Source organism: Mercurialis annua, linkage group LG1-X (assembly GCF_937616625.2).
Source record: "Mercurialis annua linkage group LG1-X, ddMerAnnu1.2, whole genome shotgun sequence".
NCBI classification, from domain to species: Eukaryota; Viridiplantae; Streptophyta; class Magnoliopsida; order Malpighiales; family Euphorbiaceae; genus Mercurialis; species Mercurialis annua.
In genome coordinates this window covers 54869634-54886380 of record NC_065570.1, presented here as the reverse complement: position 1 = coordinate 54886380, position 16747 = coordinate 54869634, and the positions used below count along the sequence as shown (strand labels likewise).

Here is a 16747-nt window from a genome sequence, read left to right as displayed (position 1 = left end):
ATGGATTTCAATTATGAGACAGCAATTTTAAACTTTTCACATCTAGAGCATGTTACCTACTTATCTGCGCTTTAAAATTAAATTATTGTTATTTCTAAGTTCTAACACACCTTGCACTCAGACTACCATTAGACCTGACTAATTTTGTTGTACATCAACCCTCTAATAATTAACATAAATGGTGGATTAAAAATTTATTAATTACTAGAATTATTAATTTATTGAATATTTTATGAGACATAATAATTAAATTGGTTCCTTAAAATTCTATTAATTATTAAAATTAGTAATTTATTGAGTATTAATAATTAGAGGATTTGCAGTGCATATTTAACTAATTAAATGAGAGTTTTCAATGATTAAAATTTAGACACTTAGATCAAGGAGCTTCTAACATTAAAAATAATCAAACGAATTTAATTAGGAGGATTTCAAAGCAAAACTGTAGACACCCTATAAACTCTGTGATATATGAAGAATCAAATTATTTGTAGTTGTCCGACTCTATCTATATTTATTTTATTGATTCTTTTTATAATTATATAAAGAAATATTGGCGAAATAAATTTTAACGTTTCACTTTTTTAGGATTTTAAGTCTAACGTTTAAAACTTTACGAAACAAATTCTAACCTTTTCAATTTCGCAAATTGTAGCCAAGTTATAATTCCAGCCATTTTGTCATCTTTTTTAGGCTACAAGTTGCAAAAATGCGAAACATTGGATTTTATTTGCAAAATTTTAAAATATTAGAATTTAATATACTAATAATATGGTTGCCACATAAGTAAATAGTGGCCAAAAATGGCTTGGGCTACAATTTTTAAAAATTGGAAAGGTTATTATTTGTTTCGTAAAGTTTTAAACATCAGGCTTAGATCGCAAAAAAAAAAATGAAACGTTGGGATTTGTTTTTCCAATACTCCTTAAATAAATAAAAGAAAAAAATATTGTTGACTAAATATTAAATTATGAAATAATTAGATATGTAATTGATACTTTGTTGTATAATAGTATGTAACAACATCAAATGCATTATGCACATCTTTTAGTACAATTGTTTGGTATGTAAATGAATGTATGTAGCTTAACAATATGTACTTTTTATTATATGTTTTCATTGTAAATTTATTGGAACTAACTAATAATTATTATATAGATGACACTTATTGCAAGGAGATAATTTGTTTGTTACATTATTATAATAATGCGTGATTGTCTGGTGTTTATAATCTCATCAAATATATCAGATTCTGTTGAAAGTATTTAAAAGCCACCGTAATTCCAGTTGTAGAATGATATCTAACTATCAAAATATTAGTATTAATTTTTGCTCATTGTTAATATTATGGATTTTCAAAGCTTGTTTACATCTCCAATTTATGTCCTAATTAAGATGCTTATTTTCATTTTCTTACGTAATTTTATTTTTTAGATAAAAAAATACTTCCACATAATTCAATCGTTGGACTGGATACTATTAGAACATATTGATGTTGCCCTCTACTCCTCAAGTCTCAAGTCTGCTGTTCTTGGTGCTGCTGTGTGGCTGCTCAAAATCATCAACAAAATGACAGCTCAACTCCAGTTAAGGTACAGCTCAGCTCCAGCTAAGATACAGCTCAGCAACATAAGTAGGAACGGTTATATTCTGTTTTGTATATGAATAGTTTTAGGCTTTATTTTTCAATCCAAGTTTTGTAATCAAAGCTTCATCAATATAATTGTTCTCTGTCACTGTTTGAAATTCTAATATGGTATCAGAGCGGGTCCGAGCCCGGGATCAGACATTGCCGCCGGAGTTGCCGCCGCGTTATTAGTTTCTTCTCCGGTTAACTGTACTGGATGTCCAGTCCCAGCAGTTCCGTGATTTCAGATTTATCGATTTGTTTCTTCTCCGTTGTATCGATCTGGATGTCCAGCCCCAGCGATCCGGATTGAGTTTAATTTCGGCTTCAAGCATTGCTATCGGTGACTTGAAGTTCAGTTTCAGCTGCATCAATGGCGGCTATTTGATTGGGTCAATTTGATCATTTCTATTGTTCAGGTTCCTCTCTATTTTCTATTTTTTTTTCATTCTTCTTTCTGATTCTGCATCTCTGATCTTGTGCTATAAGATCATTATTCTCAAATTTCAGTTATCACTGTTTGATTTCAGTCGCCAATTCATTATTGTCAGATTGAAAATTCAGATTTGAAGTTTAATTCTTCATGTTCACATTTTTCAATCATCTTCTTCTGATTCTTCCATCAAATTCTCTCTATTCTTGAGTTACTTCACTTTTCAAGTTCGTTAATCTCTCATCGATTATTAGATTGATTTCTCTATCCATTATCTTATCTTTAGATTCTTTGATTTCCTATTATTCACATTATAAGTTTCTGATTCTTAAATAAATCTTTGCTGCAACAATTTGTTGTGATATGAATTTTGGATGTTGCTAGTTTAGCAATTGAATAAGATGTGAACAGATTTGCGGAAACAAATAGTTTCTTTTGTCAAGCTCACTTTGTGTTTGATAAAATTCCTCAATGAGACAATCGACAGCACAACCATTAGTTTTTGAATCCTCAGTTTGTTGAAGCTAAAAATAGCAAAGTGATATAATGAAGGAGAATGCCGTGGTGAAGTCATATTTTGGCCGCAAGGCTGTTATTGAAGTCTGCTTTTGTTGCTGCTTCGAATCTTCTGTTATTGCAAATCGTTTCTGCCGCAAAACTGCTTCAAAATGCTATTTTTGCTGCAAAAGTGCTGCTGTTTCGGTGCAAAATTATGTACAAGTTGCTGCACTTCGAGGCTGAAATGGTTTTCTTAATTACTTTTGGTGCCTGTAAACAGTTGGTTAAAATTGACGTTTCCTACCGCTGCAACGTGCTTCATGATAACGTGATTGGTTAATTTGTTGTTTCAATTTTTTTTTAAATTTTGGTTATGCTTCACTGCGAGATGAGAATGTGCAGTAAGTGTATATTTTGATCATTGAAGAGCTAGTACATAATTGTTTGCTATGGGCTGTGGTTTGAAGAAGAGTATGGCAAACTCAACTTCATCCATATTGATGTTGCTCTCTACTGCTCAAGTCTGCTGTTCTTGGTGTTTTTGCAAAGTTGTTGCAAGCTGAACATAAATGATATATGTTCAGCTTGAGGGGGGATATTAGAACATATTGATGTTGCCCTCTACTCCTCAAGTCTCAAGTCTACTGTTCTTGGTGCTGCTGTGTGGCTGCTCAAAATCATCAACAAAATGACAGCTCAACTCCAGCTAAGGTACAACTCAGCTCCAGCTAAGATACAGCTCAGCAACATAAGTAGGAACGGTTATATTATGTTTTGTATATAAATAGTTTTAGGCTTTATTTTTCAATCCAAATTTTGTAATCAAAGCTTCATCAATATAATTGTTCTCTGTCACTGTTTGAAATTCTAATAGATACCTGCCAGATCACCTGAATCAAACATGTTTAGACCAAATTTAGATATTTATTTTTGGTTTAATCATCCAAAACATCTCATATTTTTAATTTTTTTTAACTTTCAAAAATCTTCAATCTTAATTTATTTTTTATTTTCAATTTTAAATGTAACCATTTTCAAGTTGAAGTGTAAAAAAATTTAAATACATCTTTTATACTATTTCATATTATTTCAATTTTATATTTTTATCATACAAAATTTCAAATCTGAAGCACTATGAAATGTATATTTATACCTTTTGCCACTCTAATAAATAGGCTAAAAATGAGGATTTTGAAAGGCGAGAGCATAAATGTATTTTTTTAAAAAAAATAGGATATATTTGGACGATTAAATCTCTAATTTTTTCAAATACCCTCCTATTAAATCCGTGTAAAATTTGTTTTTGTTTTTATGAATTTAGACTTACATAATTGATTAATTTTTTATATAAATCCAAAAAGAGCAACCTAATTTACATATCAAAGTTGGTAGTTATTATTAAAACGTAGATAAATTTAAATTTAAATTTAAAAATATATATGATTGGATGATCACATATAAAACCAAATCGCATAAAAAATTATTTTAAAATTCGATTTGGCTTTTTATTTCTTAAAATACAGATCGTTTTAATAAATTTACTTTTGCACCAAACCGAAAAACCGTTTGCATTCTCATAATTAGGAGAGTCAATAAAACTCTATGGCACCTTTTGAATTGATGATTTCTAAAATCTATGATTATACTAAAATCATGCATTTTTAATCAATGAAATGTGAAATTCATAAATTTACAAATTCCACTTTTGAAATACATAACATTCATAAATTTAAAAAAATATATTTGATATGATTAAATTTTAACAGAATTTATCATTCATCCCGCCGCCTCCCGACGTGAGATTTTAAAATACGAGAAAATTTTGCAAATTTTAATTGTTTTTTTTAATTATTTTTTGTATGGAACGATGAATTTCGGTGAAATTATAGATTGAGCGGAATATTTTTATAATTCAAAATCTCTCCCCTCAAAGTGTCTATATCTATAAAATAAAATTTAAAATAGCCTTAAAAGTAATAGTAATAATAAAAGGCCGAAGGTACAAAAAAACCCTCGTAGTTTTTTAAAAGGTACAAGACAGACCTTTAACTCTTTTTGGGTACAAATCGACCCTTTAATTTTTTTTTTGAACAAAAAAACCCCTCCGTCCAAAATCTTTGTTAATCGCTGACGTGGCACATAAGAAAAAAAATTCAAAACCATCCTTAATATTTAAAACATTTACCAATTTTATACTTATAATTCTTTTTAGCACATTTCACCCTTTTCTTCATTTAAATATCAATATTTAAATAATATTTAAAATTAAAACATTTATTAAAATAAATCGAAACACAATTAAACGAATTGAAACCTAATTAAATATTTCGGAACCCGATTCAATCAATCGAAACACAATAAAACACTTTAAAACCAATCAAAATACATCAAAACCCAATCAAAATTTATTTTTTTTAATCTCATCCGGAGAGAAATTTCCGGTCGCCGGCCGGAGAAATCTCCTCCGGCGGCTGTTCTTGAAGAACAGACCAACAGGTCTGCTATTCAAGAACAGATCTGGTGTGTTCTTCATGAACAAACCTTCAACGGTCTGTTCTTCATGAACAAACCTTCAACGGTCTGTTCATGAAGAACAGACCAGCAGGTCTGTTCCTCCAGAACAGGCCGCCGGAGGAGAAGTCACCGGCCGGCGACCAGAGATTTCTCCTCCGGGTGTTCTTGTAAAAAAAATTTAAAAAAATATAATTAAATTTTAATTGAGTTTTGATGTATTTAATTAGATTTTAATTTGTTTAATTGGGTTTCGATTTGTTTAATTATTGTAAACACATAGAATTCAATTTTTTTAATTGTATTTTAAAGTGTTTAATTAGGTTTCGATTGATTTAATCGGATTTCAATTATTTTAATTTGATTTTAATTGGTCTTAATTTATAATTTTATTTAGTTATATATATTTAAATGAAGAAGAGGGTGAAAATAGTTAAAGAAATTCAAAAATATAAAATCGGTAAGTATTTTAAACATTAAGGATGTTTTTAAATTTTTCCCCTCTATGCCATGCCATCAGTTAACTGAGAATTTGGACGGAAGGGTTTTTTTGTTCAATTTTAAAAGTTTAAGGGTCGATTTGTACCAAAAAAAGTTAAAGGGCTGTCTTGTACTTTTTGAAAAACTACGAGGGTTTTTTTGTACCTTCGGCCATAATAAAATGGCACTGAGATGTAAATAAATCCAAACAAAAAGGGTAAGCAAAGGAATTACGCAATGATCTTGAATTGGGATTTGAAAGCGATTCCGTCACGTCAGAATGGAACCAGATGTTTATTGTGTACATTTGTAGTTACACACAAACAGTAAGGATATATTCGTCTTTTTCAAATAAAAATAGTGAATGTAAATTTACTTGTAGCATAGTTATTTAGCAACGTTCCCGAGGCAAAAGCCGGCTCATCACACCCTCTCTCTAGTCTCTTCCCTCTTTGTAATTTTCGCCTTTTTATTTTTATAATTATAATTATATATAATTTCCATAAATAAAAATAAGATTTCTGTATTTCCTTTATTTGGTTATCTTTATCTCTCACAGTGCCTGCTTCTATTTCCCCAAAACATACCATAGAAAGAGAAAAGAAAATAAAGTGAAGCATTGTAGAGAGAGAAACCCAAGAATCTGAAACTCCGAACCTTTCTAGAGAGAGAAGTGAAACCTTCAGCCGGAAATGCTTTTATTTTCCGGCAGTTCCATTTCTACATCTCCGACCACCTGTCATCATTTGTAACTGTAACTGAAAATCGAACCTGCAAGAATACTGATAGAAGAGAGGAAAGTGTTTTTATGAGCCAAACAAAATGCTCGAAGGAGTAATAGTTGTTGACGAGACGAGCCAAGACAGCGTCGTTTCAAGCATTAAGAAGAAGAAATCAGTAGAATTACAAGAACAACAGGATAAGGTTCTTGTCTTACTTCCCGACACCAAACAAATCACTAAATCGGTTCCACTTGTTGTCTCGGTTCCTGTTCCCATTCCGGTTCAGCTCCCACCTCAGCCCATTTTAGGTAACCGAACCCGATCTCAGTCTGCCACCCGCAGAGTTACTCCCACCGGACTTGATACCACCGCCGGTGGTGGCTCCACTACTTCAGTGGAAAAACTTCTCCCCAACGGAGATCTCTATACCGGGTCGTTCACGGCTAACGCGCCGCACGGATCGGGTAAGTACCTCTGGACCGACGGCTGCATGTATGAAGGAGAGTGGCGACGGGGGAAAGCTTCGGGGAAAGGGAAGTTTTCATGGCCATCAGGAGCCACATTTGAAGGCGAATTTAAGTCGGGTCGGATGGAAGGTTTCGGTACGTTTATCGGATCCGATGGAGACACGTATCGCGGTTCGTGGAACGGGGATCGGAAACACGGGTTTGGGCAGAAAAGGTATGCGAATGGGGATTTTTATGAAGGGACCTGGAAAAAGAATTTGCAAGATGGTAAAGGAAGGTACGTTTGGAAAAACGGGAATGTGTATGACGGTGAATGGAAAAACGGTGTCATTTCAGGCCGTGGAGTTCTGATTTGGGCTAACGGAAATCGTTACGACGGGCAATGGGAGAACGGGGTGCCGAAAGGGAATGGAGTTTTTACTTGGCCGGATGGTAGCTGTTATGTTGGTACTTGGAATATCAGTAATAACAGCGGTGGTAATAAGGAGTTTCCGGGTCATGATTTGAATGGTACTTTTTATCCTGGAAATGGTAAAGATGTTGATTTGGTGATGCCTGCTCCGGCCGCCACGAGGAAGAGGTCCTCGGTGGATGGAGCAAGAGGGAGCGGTACTATGGTAAATTTTCCCAGAATATGTATATGGGAAAGTGACGGTGAAGCTGGCGATATTACTTGTGATATTATTGATACTGTTGAAGCCTCTATGATTTACAGAGAAGGGTTAGGGTCGTTGGATCGAGATGGGATTAGGCAGTTTAAAAGAGGGCCATGCTGTTTTAGTGGCGGTGAAGTTAAGAAACCGGGTGTAACCATTTCTAAAGGGCATAAGAATTACGATTTGATGCTAAATCTTCAGTTGGGTATCAGGTAATTATGCTTTTATGTGATTGCTATGTTATGAGGTTCTGGATTTATGTAATTATAATCTGAGATATTGAGTTTCAGGTGCTTTATTGGAGCTCGATTTTGATTCTGGTACTCTGATTGTATTTATTCAGGCATTCTGTTGGGAAGCATGCCCAGATTTTAAGACCTTTGAAGCCAAGTGATTTTGATCCAAAAGAGAAGTTCTGGACAAGGTTTCCAGCTGAAGGATCTAAGATTACACCTCCACATCAATCCTTTGAGTTTCGATGGAAGGATTATTGTCCTACGGTTTTTAGGTATACGTGGTACTTTTGTATTTTTCTTCTCTATTGATTTAAGTCTTAATTAATATGGTATTATTTGAATATTCATCTCGGCTGCTGTCTTAGGTTGGATGGTTGTTTTTATCTGTTTTTGCATTATAGAGGTATTGTGATCCTATATTGCTCCCTTATTCTTTTTCTCATCTTGCTTGCATTAGACATTTGAGGGAGCTATTCCATGTGGATACGGCTGATTACATGTTAGCTATTTGCGGAAATGATGCCCTTAGAGAGCTGTCGTCTCCCGGGAAGAGTGGAAGTTTCTTTTACCTTACTCAGGATGACAGATTCATGATTAAGACAGTAAAGAAATCTGAAGTCAAGGTTAGTTGCCAACTTGGTTGACTCTTTTTATTAAATTTCAAGTTAGTGGGAGGCATGAAATGTCAATTGTTCAGGAAGGAAATTGGTAAATTTCTTGTGACCTAGTCTCCACTGAACTTTCTTCACTAAAATAAATTGCAATTATTCTGATGATCTGCTTACCATTGATTAGGTGCTAATCAGGATGCTTCACAGTTATTACCGACATGTTTGTCGGTATGAAAACTCATTGGTGACTAAATTTTTCGGTGTTCATTGTGTTAAACCAATTGGTGGGCAGAAGGTATGGGGTGGAAAGTGTTTTATTGCAACTGTTATTTTTGATAATGCAGCATTATTCTTAGACTGATTGTTTGTTATTTTTGAACCTCAGACCCGTTTCATTGTGATGGGCAATCTGTTTTGCTCTGAGTATCGAATACATAGGAGATTTGACCTGAAAGGATCATCCCATGGCCGCACAACTGATAAGTCTGAGGGAGAGATTGATGAAACCACAACTCTCAAGGACCTGGATCTTAATTTTGTTTTTCGTCTTCAACAAAATTGGTACCAGGAGCTAATCAAGTAAGTGCGTTGATTTTGAATGGCATTTACTCGTTAGCGTACATCTGTGTCATTTCTGTAGAATTTTTCTAACATCCTTCTTAATAATAAGCAGGCAAATTAACCGGGATTGTGAGTTCTTAGAAGCCGAGAGAATTATGGATTACAGTCTCTTGGTTGGCCTACATTTTCGTGATGATAATACTTATGAGAAAATGGGACTTTCACCTTTTGTTTTGCGCTCTGGTAATTGTTAATATTATGCCTTTATTTTTATTCTAAAAGAGCTGCGAAAGGTCCGTAGTTCGCTTGCTGAAATCACATCACATGCAGGAGATAATGACTCGTATCAAAACGAGAAGTTCATGCGTGGCTGCCGATTCCTTGAAGCAGAGCTACAAGACAGAGATCGGATTTTAGCTGGCTGGTATTTTCTTGTTCCATCTTGTTTTGACTCATTTACTATGTTGGCTAAAATTATTCCTAGGGACAAATATAATAGCTTTTGCTCTATTGAAGGCTGAATTGTAATTATTCACGTCACTTAACTAAGAATTGCAAAGGCATGTGGTTGAGTGTTGTTGGTTTGGGCATGAATAGGTAGCTCATTGTTTTTGTCATTCAGTTTATAATTTTTAATAGAATAATAAAAAAGGGCTTGTTTTGTATTGCTACAAGCCTACAAACTGTGGGGCTTGTACAAGCTGGGTGGTCCTGTGCCTTGCTTGATAAGAGCGAAGGAAGTTGCTTGATTTTTCTTCTTTTGTTTGAATATATTTGGTATATGATCTGTGAAACAGTTTCTTCTGCAAGCATTTTCTGATATTTGGTTTCTTCCGCAACCATTTTCCGGTGTTTTTGTTTCTTCCGCAACCATTTTTTGGTTTTTCTGTTGCATGATTCTGTGATCTGTATTCAATTATAATTATGTAGATGATGTGCAAGTACTGAGTTGAAATGTGTTCTTAACAGGAAACCTTTGATTCGGTTAGGAGCGAACATGCCAGCAAGAGCAGATCGAATGGCACGGAGAAGTGATTTTGATCAGTACACCCCTGGTGGGATTAGTCATTTGACCCCTTCAAGAAATGGTGAGATATATGAAGTAGTCCTTTATTTTGGGATCATTGATATCTTACAAGACTATGATATTAGCAAGAAATTAGAGCATGCTTACAAATCGTTACAGGCCGACCCTACCTCAATCTCGGCAGTAGATCCCAAACTCTACTCGAAAAGATTTAGGGATTTCATTGGGAGAATTTTTATAGAAGACAGGTAGAAACTAAAAAACGCCGATGAAATTGCAAGAACCAGTCTGCTATAACTTAACATGGATTTTGCTTGAATCCGAGCAGCTGCACCTTTTTAAGGGTAGAAATGCAGGAACTATTGCCATTCCCGGCCATCCAGCAGTAGGATGAGCTATAATATTTAAGAGAGCTCGACTTCCACCTAGACCTTGACGGGCGAGTTTTTTAAGGTGGTGTTGCAGGCTGAATTTTGATGATCAGCCATAAAGATGGAAGGGAGAAAAAGCTTATGTGTACATTCAGGGGGTGAATTTTTTTCATTATTTTTTTAATTTTCTGATTACATTTTCTGAAAATTTTGTGGGGAGGCAAGGCAAGCTAAGGATTGTGAATTGTGAAGATTTGAAAGATAGGTATAGGGAAGAGGGAAAATGTTTCCCAGTGAGAAAGATTCAAAAAAACAAATGGGGGGTGGACCTGGAATAAGAAATTGTACAGTTTAATAGAACCTAAAACAAAAAGAAATTGATAGTATTATGAAATTTCTTGGATATATTATATTTATATTATTTATTTATGTTGGACTTACAAAAAAAAAAAGAGAAAAAGAAACGTTTGAATATGTGTGCGATGTATGGAAATGGGGTCTATTTTGGGTTGCTTTATAATTTGCAGTGAAAACTTAAAATAATAAAGCATGAAAAGAAGAGAAAGTAAGTATATGAGAAAGACGTGGTGGCTTCTGTTTCTTTTAACTTTGTTTACCAACTTTAATTTATTACTGCTGAATCTTTTTTATTTACTGAATAAAAGAATGTACTACTAGTACCCTGCATCTTCAATATCATTTGGAGCCTCGGAGGGTGTATTTGGGAGGGCAATTTAGTGATTGTATGCTGTATGGGTCATTGGGAGGGGGTAGAAATTAAAATATTTATATTTTTGGAATTGGGAGAGGTCAAAGTGTGTGACAGTGGTGATGGGTGTAGGGAATCCTACCATACAAAACACTGGTTTGTTTTGGTTTCTCTTTGGAATGTTAGTTCTCCCATTCCTCTTTTCCGGGACCTTCTATTGTCTCATTGCAATCACTTCTTTATCTTGGAGCAAATTCGTGACTGTTGAACTATTACTGCCCTAGTGCAAATCAGGTGAAATTAAAATATTTTCTTCTTCTTGCAATAAGATAGCGCCATATGACGTGTTGAAATGCCATGGTGCAAGCCGTGGTAAAAGAATCACAAATAAAACAGATTGCACCTTTAAACCGTGGCTGTTGAAGAATTTTACTTATTGGAATACATGTAAAAATATTTATGTGTAATTGCAAGGCGCAAGTGAGTTGTTAAGATGCTCTCTTAATTTAAGTGAGGTTGTGGGTTCAAACCGTACTCATGTATGCAGACGTTTAAAGTTTGGGGACAAAGTTTGCCTCCCGCAAGGGACTTATACTATTCGGATAGGGATTACTCTGAATGTAAAAGACTTAAATGTGTCGTCTCATAATTAAGACCCGTTCAGAAGACCTCATAGACCATGTACAAAAATAAATAAATTATGTGAAGTATTTTAGTTAGAATTTAAATATAAATATATATAACTTTCGCATGATCGAGTTACGAAATTTTTTTCATTTTATTTCGCGGTTAGCTTATGCTGCAACACTTTCCCTTAATTTTTTTTTGGTTTGAGAATTACACTTTCCCTTAATTACTCCCTGCTCTGGTGTACTTCTTAGATCTAACAACTCTTATTATTAGCCGTAATTGGTCACAAATCTTGATTACCAAGTTTAGCCATAATTAAATACTATGGCAAAACTATAGTCAAACGATTAGGTGAATTTTCCGAAGCAGTAATTTATATTATCTCTTCAAGAACACATGTGTATGTTTACGTACAAAGTTTTTTAGTAATGATTTTTCTAATTCAATTATTAAAAAAAGACAATGGAGAAAACCTATTAAACAAAAGAGTGCCGTTTCTACTGTGTGCAATTTCTTTTAAAGGATTTGGTGAAGAAATTCCAGATTATATTTACATAAATAAATAATTAGAAAAATTTATACTCCCTCCGTCCCAATGAGTTGTCCCCTTCGAGAAATTTTTTTGTCTAAAAACTCTTGTCTACTTTCAAAAAATAATTAATTTTTACATTAATTTTTCTTATATTATCCCTATTTAATATCCACTAATGGGTAAATTGAAAGTAAATTGTAAGTAGTCTCCATATTAAATAGATATGACAAAAAAAGTAAAGAAAATTTTACAAAATTCATTAACAGTAATTATTTAAAAAAAAAACTGTGTAATAAAGATAAAGTGGACAACTCTATTTGACGGAGGGAGTATTATTTCACAAGTAACAAAAATATAGTCCAATAAGTAAAATTCTTGAATTTTTTTTGAACGAATTTCTCACGAAACAAACATAGGATAAGAGGGACCAAATTGGAAGGTGAGTGTACAAATATCAAAATTGACGTGTAAATGGAGAGTTGCAGCAATAGACCTGCCCAATATCTGTAATGGGGTATATATAATATATATAGATATATTGCTATTTGCTATAGCTTGGAAAGCTTAGAAAGGCCTTGCCATTTGTAATTTCCATTAAATCCCCACATGCCTTAAAAGCATAAACGTCAAACATATATTTTAAATTGAAAACAAAAATTAATTTCCAATAAATGTACGAAATTGCAATTTGATGCCACATCAGATTGACCAGGACCGGAATTGCAATTTGATGGAGAGCTTAATCGTACAATTATTTTTCTTCTGAAAGGGTCTTTGTATAAAATTGACTCTATACTTACAAAAAAAAGTTTCTAGGCCTTTTTTGTAAAACCAAATATTAGGGGGCAGATGCCCCTCATACTATATCCGCAGGTCCGTCTCTAAAATTGAATAACTATTATTTTATGCAATTTTATACACAATTCGGAATACCGCATGATTTTTCATAAAACAATGCTAATATGAACATTTGAATAAATATTGTTCCGGCACCTATATTAAATTTTTTTGACAGAAAATTGCTTGGAGTTTCGAATTTCAAAAATTTAAATATCGGTGTCCAACATTGTTTAAATTGAAAGTTCGTATTAAAATTCGTGATTTGTTAAGCAACTAATCTTCAAAGACATTAATAAAGTGTGCATTATATGATTAAAATAAAAAATTAATTGGTACAATTATTAAATCTTAGTGGGTATATATAATATATTATTTTCTTACTAACAGTTAACTAATGAAAAAGTTAATAAAAAATATTTTAATCCAAATTTATAAAACTTAGGGATGTTTTGGTATATTTTTTTATATGTCTAAGAGTATAATATGTCAAAATTCAGGGGTTAAATTTTAAAAATAATTACTTATAAACACCAAATGAAGAATTTGATACTCTGTATGTCTTGTTCAATTCAGACAGAGTAGCCGTCTGTGGCAGACATGCATTAAGTTTTTTTATACTTTCATTATGTACTGCTACAAGTTTCAGTTTTACTCTTTTAATTCGATACACATGAGTAATAAAATAATGGTTTATTGGCAGTCGATATTAGATAAGTTGAATCTGATCGATTTTTATTAATATAAGCTTGATTAGGATCTTGGTTTGATCCTGTCAGTGTTTTATTATTTTTCTGAATATTTGCATTGCTGGAAATGCCTTCAGTAGAGATCATGATGGCTGGTGTTATGAGATTTTATCAGTTCTTGAAAGATTATTTTCAGAAAAATGATACTGGCTGCCTCTCATTTTTTCTTCATGCTATTTTTATATAAAAATTAAGACTATAAAATAAACTGTAGCATTTTTTTATATTGTTCGTCTATATAAAAAATATAAATTTAAAACACATTAACTATACAATATTTTTACTTTAACTTAACCAAATCTATAAATTTTATACTAATTTATAATTTATAGTTGGATAAATAAAATATAAAAAAGAAAATTATTTTTTAAAAACATTACAAAAAGAAAAGTAAGACAAGGATAAGAATAAAAACGTATACCAATCAGTTATAAATCAAATTGTATAAGCGCTGAGCAGCGAACTGATAGGTCAGCTCCCCCTTCTTCAATTATCAAAAAAATAAATATAATTAGCTTTTAACCTATAGTTATATAATAGCTTAACACATCCTCCGGTCCCTATACTTTCTATTTTTTGTTTACTTAATCCCTGATCTACTTTATTTCTTTAATTAGTTCATGTACTTTTCATTTTTTATTTACTTAGTATTTATACTTCTATTTTCGTTTAAATTCTTTATAAATTTGTTATTTACTTAGTTTTTTTTAAAGCTCTATTTTTTGTTCTAATCTACTTTTAAGAACTAAACCGCTGAGAAATTTGATTATAGAGGGATCAAGTAAAAAAAAAGGTACAAGGATTAATTAAAGAAGAAAAGTAGCTCAGGAATCAAGTAAACAAAAAATGAAAAATAGAGGAACCTAAAGATGAGTTAAGCCTTATATAATACTATCAATATTGGAGGAATAGTTTAAATTTTTAGGTGGATCAATTATTTGATCTAGTAATATTATTATTGAAAATCTATTACTTATTAATTTGAATTTTTAAGTGGATTGATTATTTTAATATTATTTATTTTTCATTAGTCGGTAAGGAAAATATCTTATTTTATTATCAAAATAAATATAATACTTATTGAGTAGCTAATACTATAGCTATAAAACATGTGAATGTATAAAAAATTGCATTAAACTTTGGAATTGATTTCTGAATTCAATTAAGCAGGCATGAGCATGAACCGGTTAACAGGTTAATTTATGAGCATAATTTGTAAACCAGTCCATGATATTATAATATTTTAAAATTTAAAATTTATTAAAAAATTAAAATGGTTAACCATTTAACCAGTTATTCATTTAGGTTGAAGTTTCAGTTTTATAGTTTCTATAATTTTAAAAAGATAAAAATTAAATTGTATAGAATCAAATTTTAGATGTAGTCTAAACAAAACTACAATTCTATATCATTTTTTTTAACAAATAAAAATATAAATAAAAAAATTATTTTACTTAACACACCTTATTCTACTGTGCCTTATGTAGCAATAAACGAGTGGAGGAATTTTTCTTTTTTGAGATATACATTTTTGAATTGAGTGAATGAGAGTTTGACACGTAACAAGAGAAATTTAAGGTGGTACAAATGGGTGAGTTCTAAAATATTTCCGTTTATATATATAAATATAAAAAGTTCAAATTAGAAAATATATATTTTTTTCCCTGGTGTTTGCAATTATGATAAAATGTCCTTAAGTGTAAGTTTGAAAGTAACTAGAGATGCATTAAGGAAGCTGAGAAGGCTGCGAAACTTCATAATAAACATTTGTTTGTTTCTGATGCTATAACATCACACCCGTACCTTTTTTTTTCTTTAGCTGTCTGTTTTGATATAATTGCCCAAGCAAGCTTATTATTTTGCATGCTCTCTCTGCCCTTTTTTCTGTACGTTAAATTACTTGTTTTAAGTTTATATTTGTTCTTTAAGGTAAAATTCATGATTTATAATTTCTCAAACAATAACAACTACAAATGTAAAACCATTATAAATAGTTAGTTTATACATATTGTTAGTTATTTTTATTTTCATCCCTCTCTAAATAATTTTATATATCTGATATAAATTTTTGTATACAGCCTAAATGAATTTGTGTATTCTTCAAACGGAAGTTTTGCAATATATCTTTGCAATAGCGCTTTCTAAGATCGTTTGGTGATTTTTTTTAAATGGACCAGAACAAATATGTCGTTGAAGATTATATATTTTTGTGTTTCCGTCTGAAAGATTAGTTTACAAATTTTAATTTTTACAACTTGAATCTTATTGCCTAAATAAGTTATAGATCTATTTTTTTTATTGTAATCTTTAAATTTATAGATTTTATGTCCATTTAATTAGTTAGGTTTATTTTTTAAATCTAGGTTTGTGGTGTATATTTTGGCCGACATTTTAAATTGTCGAATAGTTCTCGTAATTTCTATCGAAATTGTATGGCTAGTGTTAAGACTCTTATACTCATATTTCTATTTATAGATAAAATCACCTTCTGTTAAAAAAATGTAAAAGATTATAATATTTAAAATGATCTGGTAATTAATAAAATGCATATGCTAAAGCATATATAAATTCGTCCAACATGAAAATTCTAACCTAAACCTGATCCATGAATTTTCCATGCACCTATCTAATGAGGTGTTAAAAAATCTAATACAATTTTCTCTTTTTTTTATTATTTTTTTCTTATTTTTCTAAGACCTCATTGGATAGGTTCATAAATTTTTTATAGAACGAGTCTAAATAAAAATTTCCCCGTCCAACAAATCAATTTACATTCTTAAACGGAATTTGTATAGCTGTATGTTCAAGATAATACGAGGCATTGTACAAAATTGTTGAATCTATAAAATTCTACAACATGCAAGCTTAACCGGCTAATAATCATTAACAGCACTTCAATTTAGGCACTCCAACTATTGAGCCTCTGAACAAAATTTTAGCTCGTTAAACTCCCTAAACTTCACTTAATGCTCAACTAAAGTACTTTTGTCCAAAAACCCGCCCGGGGCCCTTATTTTTTCAAAAATGCCCAAAAAATACCTAAAGTCAATAAAAAAACCAAGCCAACCAAATCTAAAATCACTCACCCAA

The 16747-nt window shown here is 31.8% G+C and overlaps 1 protein-coding gene across 1 annotated transcript; it reads left to right on the top strand.

Annotated features, from left to right (window-relative positions):
* The first annotated feature begins 6028 nt into the window (after positions 1-6028).
* On the top strand, positions 6029-10629 carry LOC126656435 (phosphatidylinositol 4-phosphate 5-kinase 1). Its single transcript, XM_050351013.2, has 8 exons — positions 6029-7606; positions 7738-7902; positions 8088-8253; positions 8426-8536; positions 8627-8820; positions 8915-9045; positions 9133-9226; positions 9772-10629. Exons 1-8 carry the CDS (start codon positions 6372-6374, stop codon positions 10079-10081), a joined length of 2406 nt encoding a protein of 801 aa, XP_050206970.1. The 5' UTR covers positions 6029-6371; the 3' UTR covers positions 10082-10629.
* Positions 10630-16747: the final 6118 nt, after the last annotated feature.